Source organism: Xenopus laevis, chromosome 2S (genome assembly GCF_017654675.1).
Source record: "Xenopus laevis strain J_2021 chromosome 2S, Xenopus_laevis_v10.1, whole genome shotgun sequence".
Taxonomy (NCBI): Eukaryota; Metazoa; Chordata; class Amphibia; order Anura; family Pipidae; genus Xenopus; species Xenopus laevis.
Window position 1 is genome coordinate 21,160,289 of NC_054374.1, and position 20,611 is coordinate 21,180,899.

General features: G+C 39.4%; 1 protein-coding gene across 3 annotated transcripts in view; it reads left to right on the forward strand.

The window, feature by feature from the left end:
• Nucleotides 1-13,577, forward strand: part of dop1b.S (DOP1 leucine zipper like protein B S homeolog) — a 65,553-nt gene extending 51,976 nt beyond the window's left edge. For all 3 annotated transcript variants that reach the window (XM_018248367.2, XM_018248368.2, NM_001094338.1), the window contains 15 exon segments: nucleotides 69-203; nucleotides 634-689; nucleotides 2,401-2,505; nucleotides 2,991-3,057; nucleotides 4,050-4,197; nucleotides 4,960-5,045; nucleotides 6,112-6,221; nucleotides 6,959-7,105; nucleotides 7,329-7,390; nucleotides 9,167-9,295; nucleotides 9,508-9,644; nucleotides 9,733-9,785; nucleotides 10,289-10,447; nucleotides 12,158-12,287; nucleotides 12,540-13,577. In XM_018248367.2, coding sequence (XP_018103856.1) covers nucleotides 69-203; nucleotides 634-689; nucleotides 2,401-2,505; nucleotides 2,991-3,057; nucleotides 4,050-4,197; nucleotides 4,960-5,045; nucleotides 6,112-6,221; nucleotides 6,959-7,105; nucleotides 7,329-7,390; nucleotides 9,167-9,295; nucleotides 9,508-9,644; nucleotides 9,733-9,785; nucleotides 10,289-10,447; nucleotides 12,158-12,287; nucleotides 12,540-12,794 — 1,779 coding nt within the window. In that variant the 3' untranslated portion in view covers nucleotides 12,795-13,577.
• The last annotated feature ends 7,034 nt before the right edge of the window (nucleotides 13,578-20,611 follow it).

Here is a 20,611-nt window from a genome sequence, read left to right on the forward strand (position 1 = left end):
AGCTCTTTGAAAATACATTATATAGATGATTCCTACTTTGCTAATGGCATTCACAATGGTTTTTGCAGATTTTACCAGTGCCCAGTGAGTCTCAGCTCATATTTGTTGACCTTGTGTGTGCACTGAAGACTTTGAAAACAGACACAATTTTGCATCTGGTGAAAGAGGTTGTGAAGAAGCCACCACAGATAAAAGGAGACGAGGTAATGATGCTAAGGTCTTGTTATTATCAATTGTGAATGACCCTGGGCCTGTAACTACTCATAACCAGTTACCCATCAACCTATACAGATCCACTTCAAATAGTAAAGAAAGCATACCTTTTACTGGGTTTTCTGTGGGATACTGGACCTAATATTGTGAAACAATATCACATTGCCATGACCAGTGCTAAGTAGTCTGCTGCATTATGTCAGATGAAAAGGACACATGGATTTTACTCTGCAACATATAAAATACATTTTACAAACATTCGATTAAAAGCTAATAATAAAAAAATGTATATTGTATTATATCAACACATTTGCTAGCACTTTGTTAAATTGCATCATTGTCTTGTCTTAGAATCCATGTGTCAGTGCTATTGTGTGATTAATTATCACTTCTAATGGCTTTTTTCATCTTCTTTTCCAGAAGTCTTCTTTAGTTGACATTCCGATGCTTCAGTTCAGCTATACTTTTATACAAAGGTAAAAAAACATGTTCCTGCAATTACAGGGACATGGGCTAATTTACTTTTAGGGATACTAAACTGCATCAGTGCAGTTACCCCTATCAACTAATGAGCTATTAGTTTGGAACAATCTACTACAATTTAGAAAATGAAGAAAATTATAGCACCACAGTGACACAGATTCTATCTCATCCTCATTGTAAGTACCAGCCCTGCCCTGCTTTATGGCTGAGCCTGAGATTCTAGCTATCTGTATAACAGAGCATTCTGTCCCAGTGGCACAGATCCCATCTGATCCCCATTGTAAGCAGCAGTCCTGCCCTGCTTTATGGCAGCTGAGATTCTAGCTATCTGTATAACAGAGCATTCTGTCCCAGTGGCTGCACAGATCCTATCTGACCCCCATTGGAAGCAGCAGTCCTGCCCTGCTTTATGGCTGAGATTCTAGCTATCTGTATAACAGAGCATTCTGTCCCAGTGGCTGCACAGATCCTATCTGATCCCCATTGGAACAGGGGTGCTTCACCAATGAGGCAAGTTGAGGCTGTCGCATCAGGCGGCAGTGCCCCACTAGGTACCAGGGGCAGCAAAAATGCTGCTCCTGGTACTTTTAAGAGCTAATTTCCGGGGGAGGGGGGCAGCAGCAACTGCTGAGATTCGTGCTATCTGTATAGCAGAACATTCTGTCCCAGTGGCTGCACAGATCCTATCTGATCCCCATTGGAAGCAGCAGTCCTACCCTGCTTTTATGCAGAGATTTTTGCTATATGTATAACAGAGCATTATGTCACAGTGGCACAGATCTTATCTGATACCCATTGTAAACAGCAGTCCTGCCCTGCTTTACTGTATAACAGAACATTCAGGCCAACTACCTGTACCCAATGTACAATGCAAGCCTTTATTACACCTCACAGTGTGACACTCATATAGCCAAACTGCAACAAACAGTTGTAGAAATTATTTAAAAAAATGTATACAAAATACATGATGTATCGCACGATAAACTCCTGTCTCAGATCTTAGCAGCAGCTAGGATTATTCTAGCAAAACAATGGTTGCAAAATTCCATTAGGACACAGGAGTTAGAAGAAAAAATAAACATTACACAAAATGACTATGAAAATTTTCATTCATCCAGGTCATGGTATATCTGGTATAGGTAAATAAACAACTGACCATTGTGATTGGATTAGTGGAAGAGTTTATATGCCGAGAACTTCCCACACCAGTCAGTTGAAAGTTGAACTGAAGAAGCTGCTCGGATGAGTAGTGAAACGTCTTCATTGATTACTCAGCAAGTCCAGTTGTTTTTTTGATTTACCTATACTAGATATTACACAAAATCTACTGTACTTAAATGCTTTATTAACAGACCAAATAGATAAGCATACAGAAATATGGTCCCCTTGGCAGAATTACTGCAAATCCAAATCGTAAATGGAGAAAAATTTAGCATAAGAGAAAAGTACCGGTTGGTTTTGTTTTTTCTTTGTTTTATTTCTTTATTTTGTTTCTTAAAAATATTTTTTTCTATTCCTTAAACAGTAAGGTTAAAGGTGTATCTCATAGGGTCATCCTAAATGTATCTACTGCTATCTTAAGAATATACCACTAATACATGTTCATTAAAATGTGAAATTAAAAGAGATTTAAAAAAAAACGTATACAATAATGGGCAATGGATGAGGCTTCATTTGGTTTATTGGTCCTGGTTTCATTTACAGGCTTTCAGGGTCCGAGTTGCAGGAAAATTCCCAGTCCTTGCTGGCATTACTAAAAGAATCTGTTCCACTGAACTTGGCTCCGCCTGGATTTTTCCTGTTGTTAAGGTAATTTCCATCTCCTACATATATTCTTGCATCATAATCATTATTATTTTTCATCACTGGTCATAACTAGAAGAATACATGTACATGCTTGAGACAATTACAATAAACTGAAAAATAAATTGGTACTTGTACAAAATAGTTTAATCAATGAATTTGACAGTAGACACTTGTCTAATAAAAATGGGGCAACACAAAATCCCTTGCAGAGCACATGGTACTGCCCTAGCCAGCTATATCACATTGGTCAGCTATTTGGGTTATAGCAGCTTCTGTGGCCCCAAAGTTAATTAAATCATTTCATATCTCTACATACACATAGACTATACTTGTAGACTTCTACTGGACCCAAAACCTGTTTATAGGTCTCCTCCCTGTATGCAATATTGCATAAGATGTGCTCAAGGTGCACTAGTAGCCACACATAATGCCCTGATTTTTGTAATTTCTGTATAATCATCTATAAACTCCACTTACTCTCTTGTCAGTATGCTCAATGATTTTGTGACCAGAACACCTAATCTAGAAAGCAAGAAGGACCAGAAGGAACTTCAGGTAAAGTTACATAATAATGCAATGTATTATTTAATATTATGTTCTCTTACAATGTAAGGACTCAACTATTGAAATGCATGCTTACACCAATATTCACGTCGTCCTCTGGAAGTGACACTTTTAAAGGGGACCTGTTACCCAGACATAAGAAGCTGTATAATAAATTAAACATGAAACCCAAATTCTTTAAAACAATTTGGCATGATGCAAAGCTTGCCTTAATAACATTTCTCAACAAAATTGATTGTGAATCCCAAAACTAAAAGTCAAACAGTTTATATTATAAAATAGGATTTGAATTATTTCTTAGGGTGACAGGTCCCCTTTAACATACAAATGCATAAAGAAAACTTGTTTCTGTCAGTTTAACAAAGCAGATGTTAATTTGTGCGACTGGAGTAAATTACATTACAGGTATGGGACCTGTTATCCAGAATGCTCTGAACCTGGGGCTTTCTGCATAACAGATTTTTCAGTAATTTGAATCATACCTTAAGTCTACTAGAAAATAATTTAAACATTAAATAAACCCAATAGGCTGGTTTTGCTTCCAAGAAGTACAAGCTACTGTTTTATTATTACAGAGAAAAAGGAAATCGTTTTTAAAAATGTAGGTTATTTGAATTAAATGGAGTCTATGGGAGATGGCCTTTACGTAATTTGGAGTTTATGGATAACATCCCATACCTGTATATATTATTTTACATTCAGACACACATTCAGTTGAAATTGTGGCATGCACTCACATGTGTAAATGAGCAATGTGGGAAAATTATGTAAAGGCTTGCAAATGAACCTTTATATAATTTTCTACTTTCTATCGTGACTCCTACTTTTACATTTTGCCTTATGTGCACTGTATCCTCACTCAACCTCTGCAATGTTTTCTTTATTTTCTTCTATAATATATGTTCATTCTGCTTTTTACCTGATGTCCTCCATGAAACCTGCTTTGTTGCTTTAGAATGACCCAGGTATTTCCCACATTGCAGGAAGTTACACAGAAGATCCTGGAGGCTGTGGGGAATGTTGCTGGTTCTTCCCTAGAACAGACCAGTTGGCTGAGCAGGAATCTGGAGGTGAAGGCTCAGCCCCAAATTTCATTAGACGATGCTGAGGCAGAGGAAGAAGACTTAAATGGTGAGACATAAACAAAGTTGTTTACTGTAGATACTGCATATGATATATAAGTGAATAATCTAAATCTCCAGGGGTTGTACTTTTAGGGCAGAGACACACACGAAGATTCGGGGAGATTAGTCGCCGGGTGACAAATCGCCTCTTCTTCGGGTGACTAATCTCCCCAAACTGCCTTCCCGCTGGCTAGAATCTAATTCACCGGCAAGATGGCACTTGGAGCGTTTCGATTTCCGAAGTCGCCCGAAGTTTCCTAGTGAAGCAACTTCGGGCGACTTTCTTAAAACGAATCGCTCCGAGTACCATCCCGCCAGCGATTTAGATTCTAGCCGCCAGGAAGGCAGTTCGGGGAGATTAGTCGCCCGAAGAAGAGGCGATTTGTCTCCCTTAAACTTTGCGTGTGTCTCTGCCCTTATGATTCTTGTACCTTTTGTATAGAATGATCTTCTGGACCCTGCCAGTGGACTCATGGATCAGATGGCTATTGTTTGTAAATGAGCCAATGAGTATTTTCTAGAGATAATCACCTTACCTCTAAGTGCACCAGCAGGGCCCCAGTCAATGCATGGTCAGTTCTAAGCATTTTGCCACCCACCAGCCAAGGTGGAAATCACATGGGTCCCGAAACACTGGCCTTGTATGTGATTAACTTTAGTGTTACAGCTTCTTTAAAATTATTTACTGTATATAGTGCATATTTAAATACATGAACTCCATTTCTATTGGTTGATTTCTATATCTGAGTTTCCCATTTGCTGTTTACAGATGATTCTGTAGTAGCACAGTCCTCCATGGTGTCAGCCTCCGCTCCCTCCATGTACAGTGTCCAGGCTTTGTCTCTGCTCGCAGAGGTGGGTTCTACTTATGTGTCACTAACATGTACCAGGTTCCTGCTAATGCAACAAATCAGCAGCTTGCTGTTTTTTCTTATAAGAATAATCTTTCTTTATATAAAATGTATTAGGTCCATTTGTTTGTGAAGATTCTCATTCATCCAGATCATGGTATATCTGTAGAAATAAGTCAAATCAACCGGATTTGCTGTGTTTTTCTTGAAGACGTTTCACCAGTCCTCCAACTGGCTTTCTCAATTCAGAATGGATTCTGAATTGAGAAAGCCAGATGTATTAGGTCAAGCTATGTTAAGGTGACCTTTAATGCCATTATAATGTATAACCGTGAAACAGTTATAAGATTGAATGCCCAATATATAAAATGATTTGTCTTGTGCTATCTAGATCATAGAAGAGATTGATGGGCGATGCATTTTCAATAGTCGCCCAAAGTTGCCTCACACGCATCGCCGCGTGTGCATTAGCGCAGGCGACTTTTCATTCTAGCCTATGGGGAAAAATGCAGAGGCAGTTCGGGGAGATAGTCGCGCAAAAGACGAGGCGATTAGTCGCCAGGCGACAAAATCTCCCCGAATCTCCTCGTGTCCTTACCGTTAGACATCATAGAAGATATTGGGATAGTATATTTTATTTCCTACAGAAACTGCATATTTTGTTAATGTTTAATAAATTATAGAAAAAAAAAAGTTGATAGCTGTTACAGTTATAAGTATACGTACAATGATTGCAATGAATTGATAAAATAAACAATTATTAACATGAAGACATATTGGATTCTATCCTTGCAGAATTCATACCTTATAATGTACAAACGAGGGAATTGAACTTAAATGTTATGTTATAACATGAATCATTGTAATTCAATAAAGCATATTGTTAAAAAAAGAAAAGTAGTCTCAAGTAAATGAAGCCTAATTGTACACTCAATTCAGTGACATTGTTTATATGTATTTTGGATTTGGGGTCTGGCCTTAGATTACCTGGTAAAATTTAAATTGCGTAGCTGAACCTGTAGCTTAATGAAACCTGTTGCCCTAACAACCCTCTCTCTTGATGAATGAAGGTTCTAGCAAATCTTTTAGACATGGTGTACCGAAGTGATGAGAAGGAGAAAGCTGTACCTCTAATATCCCGCCTGCTGTACTACGTGTTTCCCTACCTACGTAATCACAGGTACATTGCGGACCTTGAAATTTGTGCAGCCAATACTCTATAAGGCATGAGAACTCTTTTTTTTTCTTTTAAGGTTTATTTTGAATTTGTATTTATCTGCAAATGTTTTTATGCTCTTCTTGCAGCCTGTTATATCTTTATTTTCATTTTCATAGATCTAATTTGATTGCTATTGGTTACTATAACTTCGAAATTCGACTTAAAAAAAATCTAAGTTTTTTTTTTTTGCTGGTGAATAGGCTGTATTCGATCGTTCGGTTCAAAGTATTTTTAAAAAAAACTTAGAAGTCCACTAATTGACTCCATGTAGTTTCTAGGAGGTCCCCCGTAGGCTAAAACAGCAATTCGGCAGGTTTTAGACGGTCGAAGTTAATTTCGATATTCAAATTTTTTTTCAAATTGAATTTGGACATTCCCTAGTCAAAGTACACAAAACTAGCTCGAAATTCAAATTTTCACTTCGACCCTTGATAAAGTGTATGATCACCAACAAGTTGTAGCAAATGTGGAGACAATCTGGAAGGAATTTCAAACATATAATTAAACTTTAAATTCAATGTTTTACAGTTCTAATTCTAAAGTATAGCTGGAGCTCATGACCAATATTTAGTATGTAGTACTGTTGATTGTTGAACCCGAATGCAGCTACATGGTAAATCTAGATTTAATCTCTTTAGTTCAATCTCCTAGTAAATATACATATATGTGCAAACTCATGGTGATATTGGCTCTCCCAGTGCATACAACATTCCCAGTTTCCGTGCTGGTGCCCAACTTTTGAGCAGTCTCAGTGGATACGCCTACACAAAACGAGCCTGGAAGAAGGAAGTTTTGGATTTGTACATGGATCCAGGATTCTTCCAGATGGACACGTCCTGCGTTCAGTAAGTTCAGTAGACCTTGTGCTTTCTCCCGGTGCTTAGCAGAAATAGACAAACAACTACAGAAAACAGATTCAAGAATTATATACTGTATATGTACTACATAAAAATTCATATGATACTTACGTTTTCTGAGGATTTCCCTTTAGTGGGCACAATGCGCAAGTGTGGGGGATCCTAAAAGCAACTCCCACCCCTCTAAATTATATTTCTTCTTCCCCGGCAGTTGGAAAGCAATCATTGATCACTTCTTGACTCATGAGAAAACCATGTTTAAGGATTTAATGAGTAAGTAAAACGTTTCTGTTTTTATTGTATAAGAGCAGATATTTCCAAGACCAACACGTATTAAAGGAATTGTTTAGTATAGAAATAAAAACTGGGCAAATAGATAGGCTGTGCAAAATAAAAAATGTTTCTAATATAGTTAGTTAGGCAAAAATGTAATGTATAAAGGCTGGAGTGACTGGATGTGTAACATAATAGCCAGAACACTACTTCCTGCTTTGCAGCTCTCTTGGTTTCCACTGATTGGTTACCAGGGGGGGTGGCACATGTGTCATACTGTTGCTTTTGAATCTGAGCTGCATGCTGAGGATCAATTGCAAACTCACTGAACAGAAATGTACCATCTGGCCCCCCTTAAAGGAGAAGTAAAGCATAACTAAAGAAGTATGTAGAAATGTTGTACATTATGTTTTGTGTTTCTGTACCAGCCCAAGGCAAACACAGCCATTTAGCAGTAAAGATCTGTGTCTCCAAAGATGCCCCAGTAGCTCCCATCTTCTTTTCTGCTGATTCACTGCACATGCTCTGTGCTGCTGTCACTTACTGAGCTTAGGGACCCACTCACAATGTACAGTACACATAGAATAGAAATGTCACAATATAAGGCTGATTAGTAATTAATACAGATAATTACTACATGGCAGCACAGAAACCAGTGCAACTAGTATCACAATTTAATAATCAGCCTTGTAACATCAGCTTATATTACAGAACAACCTCATTTTCTGCTGGATAATTAGTGACGAGCCCTAAGTTTAGCTTCTCAACAGCTGCTCAGAGCCCACTGAGCATGTGAGTGTCACAGACACTTTCCAAGATGGTAACCCCCTGTGACAAGTTTGAAGTCCTGGATTATTGTTGATATTGAAAAGCTTGAACTTTGGGCCGGTACAATAAGTTCAGTATATAAAATATGCCATTTTTAGCCATATTCATTTTTATGGTTTAGTTCTCTTTTAAAGTCGCTGACTAACTCAGAGTTAGAGAGCTGAAAAGCAGGAAGTAGTGTTCTGTTCTGTTATGCTGGACATCTAGTCACTCCAGCCTTTAAACATTACATTTTTGACTAACTAACTATATTAGAAACATTTTTTATGATGCACAGCCTATCTATTTACCCATTTTTTATTTTTACACTGAACTGTTCCTTTAAAAGTATAAGGGACACAGTGGCCCTGTCATATTTACTGCGATATTAGCTACTATTAGCCTTCGTAATCAAAATGTATCCCAAGGCTGTCTGTCTTCGATAGACAATTAATATTTTGGGGGTTTTTTTTTTACCAGTCCATCATGGAGAGGGATTAGTAGACTAGAGTAGTAGTGATGATGTACCATATTGATATCCATTATAAAAGACTGTCCGATTTTATTGATCAGCAAATGAAAGGACGTGGGACATGGGGCAACTGAGCTATTTCTGTCTTGGGCTGCAGATCACCACATAGTCAGCCCAATTTGAATCTTCCCTTAACAGTCCCCCAAAACCAGTCTGTTTAGGGTTAGTCCAAGATAATGGATTATCTTGTACAGAAGAGAGCACAACATAGTTTCAGTTTCACACATTCTATGGGTAGATTGTTGCTGCTCCTTGAGATGAAGTCATAAATTTGCATATTTACCTTCTGTACAATGAAATTCACTTTTTATTTGCTATTTTTAGCTTACTATACTGTAAATCATTGAATCCTATTCTAACCGTGTGTTGTTGATTTCAGCATATAGCCATATCTATGTGCTGCCTTCTTTAATATGATACATATGGTGTTGTTGCAGGCATGCCCAGCAGCTCCCTAAAGTTGTACTCTAGCAGCGAGCAGAAAGCTATGCTATTGAAACGCCAGGGCTTTGCTGTGCTCAGTGGAGAAGTGGATCAGTACCATCAGTATCTGCCTCTAATTCAAGGTAATTTATACCACTTGAAGAACAATATATAACATACTTATCACAATCATTAAGCCTGTAAAATAGATTCAATGACTTTATTATCAAGATTAAAATCAATGATAATATTTCTTTATGCACCTTGGCTCTGTTTGTGGAAAAAAATGCCCTTTCTCGTAGTTCCAGTTTTGTGATTTCTTTTCCTTTACAATTAACATCAACTACTTTTTTAGAACGTCTGACGGAAAATATCCGTATGGGGCAGACTCCCAATATGGCTGCTCAGATGTACCTATTTTTTCGGGTTCTGTTGCTCAGGATATCCCCTCAGCATCTCACCTCGCTGTGGCCAATTATGGTGACTGAGCTGGTAAGGAAATATCTAGTGGTCATTCTTAAATGTTGATATGGTTAAAATATATGTTCATCACACCTGTTTGTTTCTTTTTAATTTAAAGATTCACACATTTGTTCAGCTTCAAGAAGATTTAATGGACGAGGTCCCAACAAAGTAAGTTGGTGTTATCCAAACCACGTGTTGTGATCAGTTAGAGGCTGGGTAGGCAGAACAGTTCTTGAGTTCATGTACAAGACTGATGGCACCCGGAGCATATTCTGCACTGGTGGATTTAGACAGACATGTGCCATCAAGCTTAAACTTTTAAAGCTAATGCATAAAGGTCCAATAATATATGCCATTATAACAGTTTCCAAAATTAGCAAGGAAGATTATATCTACCAATACTGGGTTGAAAAATTGTAATGTAATGGTGGTATTGTTTCTTTAGATAAACCTGTTGTTTGGTCCTGTTATATTTTACTTACCAGGGTATTTGTTTGACCTGGCAGAGCAGTTGCTAATATAACCCACATATAAATGTAATGGTAACATAATTTGCAGGAAGAGTTCTGTATGTGAGTGTCCTGCTGTGCTTGTTGCTACTTTATACTTGCAATAATAACAGATTACCTATAGCGCTGCTGTATAGTAATGCAACTGCATGTCATTTACAGATCCAGCAAGGCAAGCAAACACAAGACTGCAACAGCAGAAGTCAATGGGACGGTCTACTGTGAAATCCAGCAGAGTGCACTGGAACTCTACCTCTCTGCCTGCAAATTTTTGGATACGGCTCTGTCGATCCCACCAGATAAGATGCCTTTGTTTCAACTGTAAGTTCTGAACAGTTTTATGAAATAGTTTTTTTTTTGTTGCATGCAGGGGCCAGTTTTTCAGCCCAAGGCAGCAGCTTGAGATTCCTGCAGTTGCTTATATTCACTCAGTGTGCATGTAGTAGAGCTGAGAGTGCTGTGATTCTCAGCTGCGCACATTGAAAGAATAGTGACATTACTATCAGGTTAATATGGCGCATGTCAGTTGCAACTCGACCAGGGAACTCTGAAATTACAGGCAAGACCACAAAGACAATAATTGCAGGGCTCATGAGTGCCCTTGTGTGTAATGCATCAGAGCAGGATAAATGTGTGCATTGGTTCTTGCCACACATTAAAGGGATACTGTCATCGGAAAACATGTTTTTTTCCAAAACGCATCAGTTAATAGTGCTACTCCAGCAGAATTATGCACTGACATCCATTTCTCAAAAGAGCAAACAGATTTTTTTATATTTAATTTTGGAATCTGACATGGGGCTAGACATTTTGTCAATTTCCCACCTGCCCCATGTCATGTGACTTGTGCCTGCACTTTAGGAGAGAAATGCTTTCTGGCAGGCTGCTGTTTTTCCATCTCAATGTTACTGAATGTGTCTCAGTGAGACTTGGGTTTTTACTATTGAGTGTTGTTCTTAGATCTACCAGGCAGCTGTTATCTTGTGTTAGGGAGCTACTATCTGGTTACCTTCCCATTGTTCTTTTGTTTGTCTGCTGGGGGGGAAAGGTAGGGGGGTGATATCACTTCAACTTGCAGTAAAGAGTGATTGAAGTTTATCAGAGCACAAGTCACATGACTTGGGGCAGCTGGGAAATTGACAATATGTCTAGCCCCAGGTCAGATTTCAAAATTGAATATAAAAAAATCTGTTTGCTCTTTTGAGAAATGGATTTCAGTGCAGAATTCTGCTGGAGCAGCACTATTAACTGATTCATTTTGAAAAAAAAATTTTTTCCCATGACAGTATCCCTTTAACTAAAACCAAAATTCCCTACTCAGCCGCAGAATTTGTCCTGAATAATTAGCTTGCTAGGTTAGCTCCAACTGTCTGTAGAAAATGGACGAATCCGCGGACAGCCTATAGCCACTTGTGATGAACGCTTCAATCCTCTTTAGATAGTTGTACCGAACATCTGAAGTTACAGCATTAGATGAGAAGGAGGAGAGCAATCAAATGCAGATTAACTCTCATCTAATGCTGTAGCTCCAACTGTCATAAAGTACTTGGTATAATATCTAATGTTTCCCATCCAGTATATCTTTATTGGCTTCTAAATGTGACTTACACTAGAACTGAATCATTTCCCTCTTCTTTTCCTGTATCTTTATTGACCTGGAGAATCTGACTGTATTTCCACATGGATTATATGTAGTGTTTGTGATGATAGCAGAAACCATATGGCTGTTCTACAGAATAAACTCCAACATGGCAATTTTAACTGTGTTTTATGAAATATTATCACTACAGTTTGTTTCAAGACAGAAAAAAACTCAACAGCTACACTATGTACCTCTTACTTCTGTTCATTGCCGGTAACGTTGAGTCTCTGGTCAAATATAGAATCTTTTTTGTTGGCCAACCATATGACTGGCCAAATCAAACTCCATGGTACAACATCTGGATCATGGCTGATCTAACACATCGCAGTTTAATTCCTTTGTTACCCATAAGTTTGCTCCGCCGTAAGTTGTTACACCTTGTGTTACAGATACAGATGGGCATTTGTGCCTGAAGTAGACACAGAAGCTTGCAGCGTGCCTTCAGAAAAAGTGGAAAATTACCAAGAATGCAAACCTCATGTGCTCCGAATATTGGAACTATTGAGATTCAGGTTTGGGGTAAGTATCCTCCATTTATAATGCCGTGGACTAGGTTATTCTAAGACAAATGAAGAGACCTTTTAATTCTTTTGAGTTTTGGTTAAAAGTAAGTTCTACAGAACTCCATTTTCGATCAATGTAAAATCAATATGGTGGAAAGATGTTGTAAGGCCTTAAAAATCAGCCGGTATGGGGCCAGGGTGATTATAAATCTAAATGGTTCTGCAAATTAAATCTGAATTTTCATATAGTTTGTATTCCTAATTACAGGAGAAGACCACTGAAGATCCTAAATGGAAGCGGACTGAATTCCCTCTTCTGAATCTCCATTCCATATGTTCCGTCACACAGCTGACCCCATTTTTTAGAACTCTCGGCTATGCATTCAAAGCAAAGGGGGAAACAACTGGAGAATCTCAAGGTTCGGAGCCCACCATTGAATACCCTGTTGAAGACTTCACAAAGGTTTTAAAGGAGCTAGAAGAGAATGTTGAGTCAGATTTCTTGGAAAAACTGGGAAGTTGACTTTAAAGCAAGGGAAATACTGTTGTTCCGTTACCTTTGTACAGCAGCTTGGATTAGATGCAGCATTACTCATTGCTGTGAATGGAACAGGCAGCTATTGGTGCCATTAGTTGTAAGATAGCTGCAGAATGTAGCGACTGGACTGTAGAATCTTGAATCAACCAAAGGGTGGAAAAGCCCTTATAGATCTAACAGGTTTCAGGAGATGTCAGTGAGTGCATTTTCTCTTTTTTTCTGTCTTTCAAACGTAAAGGTAAACTACTGAAATGTAATATATATGTATATATTTTGATTTTTGGAGCTATGCATTTAAGATTGCCTTCTGCAGTAACGTGTTCTGGAATGCAGAACTAGAACGTAGTACAACAAAATAAGGTCGAAAGAGAGATTATTATATTTATTATCTTCACTATACAGATTGGTGGGGTCTCCTTTGTCAATCGACACATTAGCTGCTTATCTCATTGGCTGCATTATATGATTATAATAATTACACTGTTCATATGCATTTTTTCTAGATGCATAAAACACCAGAGCCATGAATAACCTCTAAAGATATTCTTGGAAACAGTGTTTAGTGGTATCATCAGTTGTGATTTGTGTTTAGTCAGGTTATCTATTACAAGTACCACTTAGCGATGCTGAAATTCCGGGAGAACTAATTGCTCCGATAATACGTTCCATCTAATTCATCCTCGGCTATGTGCGCTAAAACAAATTTTAATTTTAAAGTGGACCTGTCACCCAGACACAGAAAGCTGTATAATAAAAGTCCTTTTCAAATTAAACATGTCCAAAAATCCAAATTCTATTTTTTATTAAAGCATCTATAGCTGTAAGCTCATTTAAAAATCTCAGCTGTCAATCAAATATGGTCTGCCCCTCCTCAATGCCTTAGGGCGGCATAGAGGCGGGACAGACAATTCCTATCACTTTCCATTCAGCACTTTCTAGATGTCACTGCTCTCCGCACATTCCCCTGTTCTCTTTACCATTTAATTGTGTAACCAGTACATGGGGATGGACATCAGGTCCCCCATTCTGGTGCACAAACAAGATTCTGAGATGATACAAGGCTTGTCTTAATAACAGTGTCCACAAAATGGCTCCTGCCTGCTTGTTATAATTATGAATTCCCAGACTGAATGAAACAAGATTCAAATTATTTATATAATGTGATTAAAGTTAATTTTGCTTGACTAATGTCATAAAATAGTATTATGAATATTTTTTTGGGGTGAAAGGTCCCCTTTAAACTTGTTTGCACAGTTTTTAAAGACTGTGTGCTCAGGTCAGAATTAAAACAAAATTTTGTGTTTTCACCTAATTTTGGCCTCAAAATTTTTGTGCATGCACAAGCACACACCTTAAAGGGAACGTTGCTTCTATAGTGCTTCTCTGTTAGCTTTAGCATCCTCTCCGTTAAATCCATTTTTCTTTACATAGTCACCTGACCATTGGAAAGTGGGAAGTAAATCTCAGAATTAACTGGTAATGTTGACGCTAATATATAGACACAATTTGCCAATTGTTAAAAAAAATAAGTTATTAGCTTCTTACTGTCCGCATGTACATACAGTATACATTCCAGGTTGCATTTACAGAAACTGAAACTGAAGTGAAAGAATGAAGGTCGGAGGATGTGGGAAATCAATCAATTGATTAAAGTTAGACCTAAAAATGTATGATTTTTTTACTGTTGCATTGTAACTCTTTTTTTTTTTTTTTCTTATTCTCGTGCGTGGGGTATTTTATGAAAACTGCATGTTATTAATAGTCTAGTCATTTTTATTTTTCATAAAGGCTTTTTAGTCATCTGTATTCCATGGTGTGTGTGCTAATCTATGGGAGAGTCATGATAAATCAGCCAATAAAGGCAATTGTATGTGCAGCACATTGCTGCAATCTTTCCCCTGCAGCACACTGCTCATGTTACCCACCTACACGCACCTTGCCTGCTTCCATCTCTCAGCAGTTACACCTGACTGGACCCAGCAGGGCAAATAAAAAGAAATATTAAAAGAAAATTGAAATGGGGCCCTAATCACACTGGGTCCCTAGGCTAAAGCTTAGGGTAACCTGGGCAGTAATCTACCCCTGGTGAGTATCATGGTAACATATGGCATATTCTGGGTCGGCGGGACACTGGGGAAAAACCTGGTGGGCCCCAGCTTTTTTGGACCTAGAGCCACTCCTGCACTCCCTCTTTCTGGTTGCCATGCAGCGTTGGAAAGTATACATGTGCACATGCACAGGGGGAGCTGAATCGGCGGCATAGAGGCATTTGCTGCTGGGGGGGGGCCCAGGGGATGGTGTGGGAGGCTCCATAGGCTACAGGCCTGGTGGGTCGTGAGACCCCCAGTCCGACACTGGGCGTATTCCCATGAAACTCCATAGGCAGTACTTAAGGTGTAGGAGATATTGAGTTTTGTCATGGAATTGTCCTAACAGTGACCAAAGGTGTGATTCGGGGGCTGGGGGGGGTAATGTAGTTGATGAGTGAGATGACTATGGTTGCCAGTATTTTGACAGCCCAGCCAGTAAAAGATATGCTTGATGCCAGTTAAAAAAACCTAGATAAGAAGGCCAGTATTTTTATCCAACAAAGATGGCAGCTCTAGTGATGAATGCACATGTGCTTTCCTGGATATTCCTTGAATCCCCTGGTAATATGTGAGGTGAATGATTGAGTTATCATCTGAGTTGTCTCTTACTGCATTGCAACAGTATTACTGTTCCTCTGTAACTGGATAAAGAGCTTAGGGACTAAAAATTCTAAAAAATGATTAAAGGAGAAGGAAAGGCTAAAATTAAATTAGCTCTGTCAGAAAGGTCTGTATAAAAACATCAGTAAACCCTCAAAGTAATGCTGCTCTGAGTCCTCTGTCAAAAGAAACACCACATTTCTTTCCTTCTATTGTGTACACATGGACTTCTGTATCAGACTTCCTATTTCCAGCTTAAAGCTCCAGGGCTAGGGTTTGAGCATGCTCAGGTTGCTCCCTTTTCCCTCCTCAGCTTCCTGCTGTAATCTGAGCCCAGAGCTATGAGTGAGCAGGGAAAGTCTCCTGCAGGAAGTGATGTCACAGCAAGCTAATATGGCAGCTGCTATCCTAAACAAATGAGAGTTTCTAGAGCTGTTTACTCTAGCTAGCACTATTCCGCCCTCAGTTCTCTTCCTTCAGTCCTCTTCCTTCCGCCCTCGCTCACCACTTTAGAAACTTAGAGACAAGACTGTCAGATGAAAAGAATGATCTGAGGGGGGAATGCTGAAGAAAGAGGGTGGAGGGCTGAGCAGGGAGGGAGGAAGGAAGTGGACTGAAAGGAAGAGGACTGAGGGCGGAGTTCGTATGACTGACGTCTCAGAAGGGAAGGTAGAGGACAGAGGTGTGACTGCAGATTTGGACGATGAGTGACGGCAAAAGCAACCGATACGCCATTCCGAAGGCATAGGAAATCGCATGAAGGACATGTATTTCGCTGCAGGATGTCCTAAAATGCGTTCCGTAATAGCTGACCATCATCCGCATTGGATTGTATTATCTTATAAGTAAAATACCAAATAGCTTTATCATTCAATCAAACCTGAAAAACATTGACCTGAATCATTAGCAAATCCAAGGTGAAGTAAGAACATCATTTATCTGATGTTTAGAATAAGGGGATTCTGTGTGTAGTCATGTTCCTCTTTCCTCTACTTGGAATGTAACATTAACATGGCGTGTATCTATTATAATTCAGGGGAGTGTGCAATTTAATGGACACTAAACAATTGTACAGTCAATGGAAAATGACCCAGATTGTTTACTCTCCAGTCTGTGAGCTGTGCTGTTTGCTTAGTGTTCTGAATGTGACTTTATGATGTTTTTAATACGAATGTAATTGAATAACGCGCATAAGTGCGCTATAATCACTCTCACTGCAATCGAAAAATTGGTGACGCCTTGCCACCAACGACGGAATAAGTGAACATTAATACAAACTGCAAACATTCTAGAGACTGGGTTACAGGTTTTCAAAACATTTCAGATTTGTATATTAATAAATGTTAATAAAAGATGGATCAAAGACTCGCATTCTCTGTGTGATTGTTTTTTTTAATAAAACCCAGATTCACCTTTAACCACCTTATTAATCCATTAGCATGGATTTTCTGTTGTTGTAATTAACTATAAACATAATTAAAAACAAAGAGAGAGACCTGTTAGTGACAATTTACAACCAGGAGAAGATAATGGGGTAGTGAATGTCAAGAGTCAAAAGTGAGTTTGTCATTTCATCCATATACGTTTCTACAGTACACAGTGCAAAAATATGCAACTCCTGCAAGACAGGACAGTATAGTGCAGGGACGGGACAAGACAGTGCACACTCAGTAGATGTAATATGTTAAGTAAATAATGCTAAATGTCAGACATGATGGGTGTATCATTGTGATATGATAGTAGTAAGAACATGATAAAGAACGTGACAAAGTGCAGATGTGCTCATAGAGAACAATTGTATCCAATGGCTATTCATCCATACAATGGCGTACAGCGGCTGTGTAACGTTGTGGTATATAGTAAGGCCAGATGGAGTGTGTGTGTGAGAGAGATCTGTCCGGTCCCTGAGTATTCAGGAGCCTTATGACTTGGGGGAAGAAACTGTTACACAGACTGGTAGTGAGGGTCCTAATGCTTCAGTACCTTTTTCCAGATGGCAGGAGTGTGAACAGTGAGTGTGAGGGGTGTTGGATCAGCCACAATGCTGGTGGCTTTACGTCTGTTGGAGCAATCTGCCACGGAAATTGTCGAAAGCCACGGAAATTGTCAAAGCGCCGGAAGAAGACCTGAAGAGAAGAAGATGGCGCCCATGAACGTTCATGCCTTGAATCTACAAGGAGGGGTAAGTAAGAGTTAGGGGGTTTATCCAGGGTAACACCTAGGCTGGAGGGGGAGCAGGGAGGGTGGTCTCTGTAGGGTAGGTAGAAGTCAATGGAAGATTTCACATTGATATCCAGATCTGTGCTTGGTTTCGTTCAATAATCCAAAGATTTTGTGGTTACGGGCATCCAATCTGAACATTGGACATGATCAAAAAATTTTAGACACTTACCATACTTCTTTCTGTTTCTGTTATACTGGGGGGGGGCAAGTTAAAGTGGGAGCCCCAGAACCATACTTCCCAACATTTGGAAAATAAAAAGCGTGACATAAATATCTGCCATGGCTGAAATTTTTGACCATTCCCATTTTTGTGGCTACACCCCCCTAAAAGCCATATGCATTTTACAAAATTTGGCAGGTTATGGAAAGTTTAAAAAAAATTTCTGGGGGGTTTTAGGGTCATATTTTATGTGTTATTTCAGTTTTGCTAATGAAGGTAAAATTGCCATCACAGATCCCCCAAGAGACCTGCTTATCTTATTAGTTACAAATGTATCTCAGTGCAGGTGCTGACTATTCTGGTCTCGCTGCCAAAAATACTTTTCTAATTAAGTTTCAGAAACTTTGTATGTTTTTCTGGTGTCAGTGCAGAAGATCAGAGAGAAACTGAACATTTTAATAAAAATCTGGGAATGCGGGCTGAGCTGTCAAAATCAGGGCTTTAAAGGCGCGCGTCCACCCTGCTCCTTTTGTTATTGTCATCATTGGGTGGTGCAGGTCTATAAATAGAGTGGAGAAGGCGGGCTTTGGTACAGGCTGATTCGGTTCAGGTGTGGATAAAAGATTTTCTCGACCCAAACATCACTAGATTCCATGAATAAAGGTGGCCATACATGTAGATATCCGCTCGTTTGACTATTTCGCCAAACGAGCGTATCTCTCCTCAATGTGCCCACATGGAGGTGGGCGATATTGGTCTGATCCGATTGTGGGCCCTAGGGCCCAACGATCGGATCATAATGTATGCACTATGGGCGGATGGATCGCGGGACCGCATCAACGATCAAATGCAGCTGTGACCCAATGCAATTTTTAACCCTGACCAATCAACAACTGGCTGATTTTTGGCCAGATAACGATCGGCTAAGCTGTGTAAAGCCAGTTTAAGAATCAGTGATAGTGATGTTCAGAATCCTATTGATGCAGTTGAGAAGTGTAGTTCAGTAACACTTCTACACTAGCTCAATGGAAAGCTAGTTCTGAGCATGGGCCGGGAAGGAAAAAGGAACTTTGCAGTGTTTGTGTGTAGTGATGGATGAATTTGTCCCATTTCGCTTTGCCACGCATTTCACGAAATTTGTGAAAATGTCGATTTTGATTAAAGTCAATGGGCGTCCGTTTATTGTTGCCGGTGTCAAAATTGCCGTTGGCGTCGGAACCATCACCGGCATCGAAAAAACTTTGATGCCGCCGTCTAAACCGTCGCTGGCGTCAGAAATTTTTTCCACATCGGCGAATTGTATAAAGTTAAAGGGTTGTGGATTTGGGTTCTGTGGTTCTTCCCCAAACACCATTTTGCCCAGTGTGTTGCTAAGGAGAAAGTCAAGTCATTTCAGAGGAGGAGAAGAGGGTGCAAAGAGTGGGTGCCAAATCTCTTGGTGGGCTAGAAGCTGATGTGATGGGTGCTGTGAGTGTTGCCTTGCGCAGGGTCGGACTGGAGCCTTGGGGTCCCACCAGGGCTGCAAAACAAGGGCCATCCTTGCAGTTCCCGGGGGCTACCTCCCAAACTTAAAACTCTGCACAAAAGATGCACTGCGTGAAAGCCGTTGCAACAGAGGTCTTTATGGGGGAGCAGGTCTGGGGGAGCAGGTCTGGGACAGCGAAGGCCCATGCAGGCCGGGGGCCACTGGGTTTTTTGCTGGCTGTGCGGTAAGGAAGCAGGACAGTGATCTTTGATTAAATATTGTGCAAGAAGAGCAACAAGGAGAACTTTGTCAGTGTCATAGAGAAGACTGTGGATCAGATAATGCATCTCATTTTTCTTGACTCTGTGAGGCGTGAGACAATACGTTATTGGGAGTGTTTGCTGAAAGGAGAGAGACATTGGCCAGGTTGAACTTTCACATCTGCAGAGCCAACCGAGGAGCTTGCTCCCACCTGTGAGAGCTGGAAGTGATCCAGTAAATGCAAAAAGTAGACTGTCAGTAAAATGTGAATGTTTAATTGTGTCTTTTTGATCCAAGCCATTGTCTGGGTGTGCTCTGGAGAAGTCACTGAAGAAGAGATTATATTGAAAGTAAAATGTTCTTGAGTTATGAAAACCTAAAATGCAGGCTGTTCCTTGGCATGTTTTCTTTTGTGGGATGCAGTTGTATCAGGGTAGATCTCAGGAGAGGCTACAGATGTGTGATGTACAACGTGGAAAGTATACTTAAAGATAGATGTTCTCTCACTGCACTGCTCTATCCCCAGGAATACTCAACAAACAAATTAAGGGGTCAAAATGAATTTTAAAGTAATATCCTCTGGATAACCAAAGATGTGAGGTCCTGAATGAAGAAAATTGATTACATTTGCTGGGTAGTTTAAGGAAATCTTTACTTCAAGTTACCATAAGATTTGGCAAAATTTAGCAAAAGCTTTCCTAAGTAAAATAGAATAAGCCTGGAAGATAAGTACCTTCTGGCCCTCTAGGTCAAGGTGATTTGGACTCTTGTAAGCTTGTAAAATATTTACTTTGAATAATCTATACATTTTGCAATAACTGTTCTTGGTTTATTTCATCATTTTTCCTTCAAAGGACCTATCCTATAGTTTTTTTCTATTCCGATGATCCTCTGAACATCTTTCAGACCAACTTTATCTGGGAAATCAAAATTCTCAACCATTCGCTTATAAGTCGCAGGAATTCCTACAAAACTCAAGTTGTTTCTACAAGATCTGATTTAA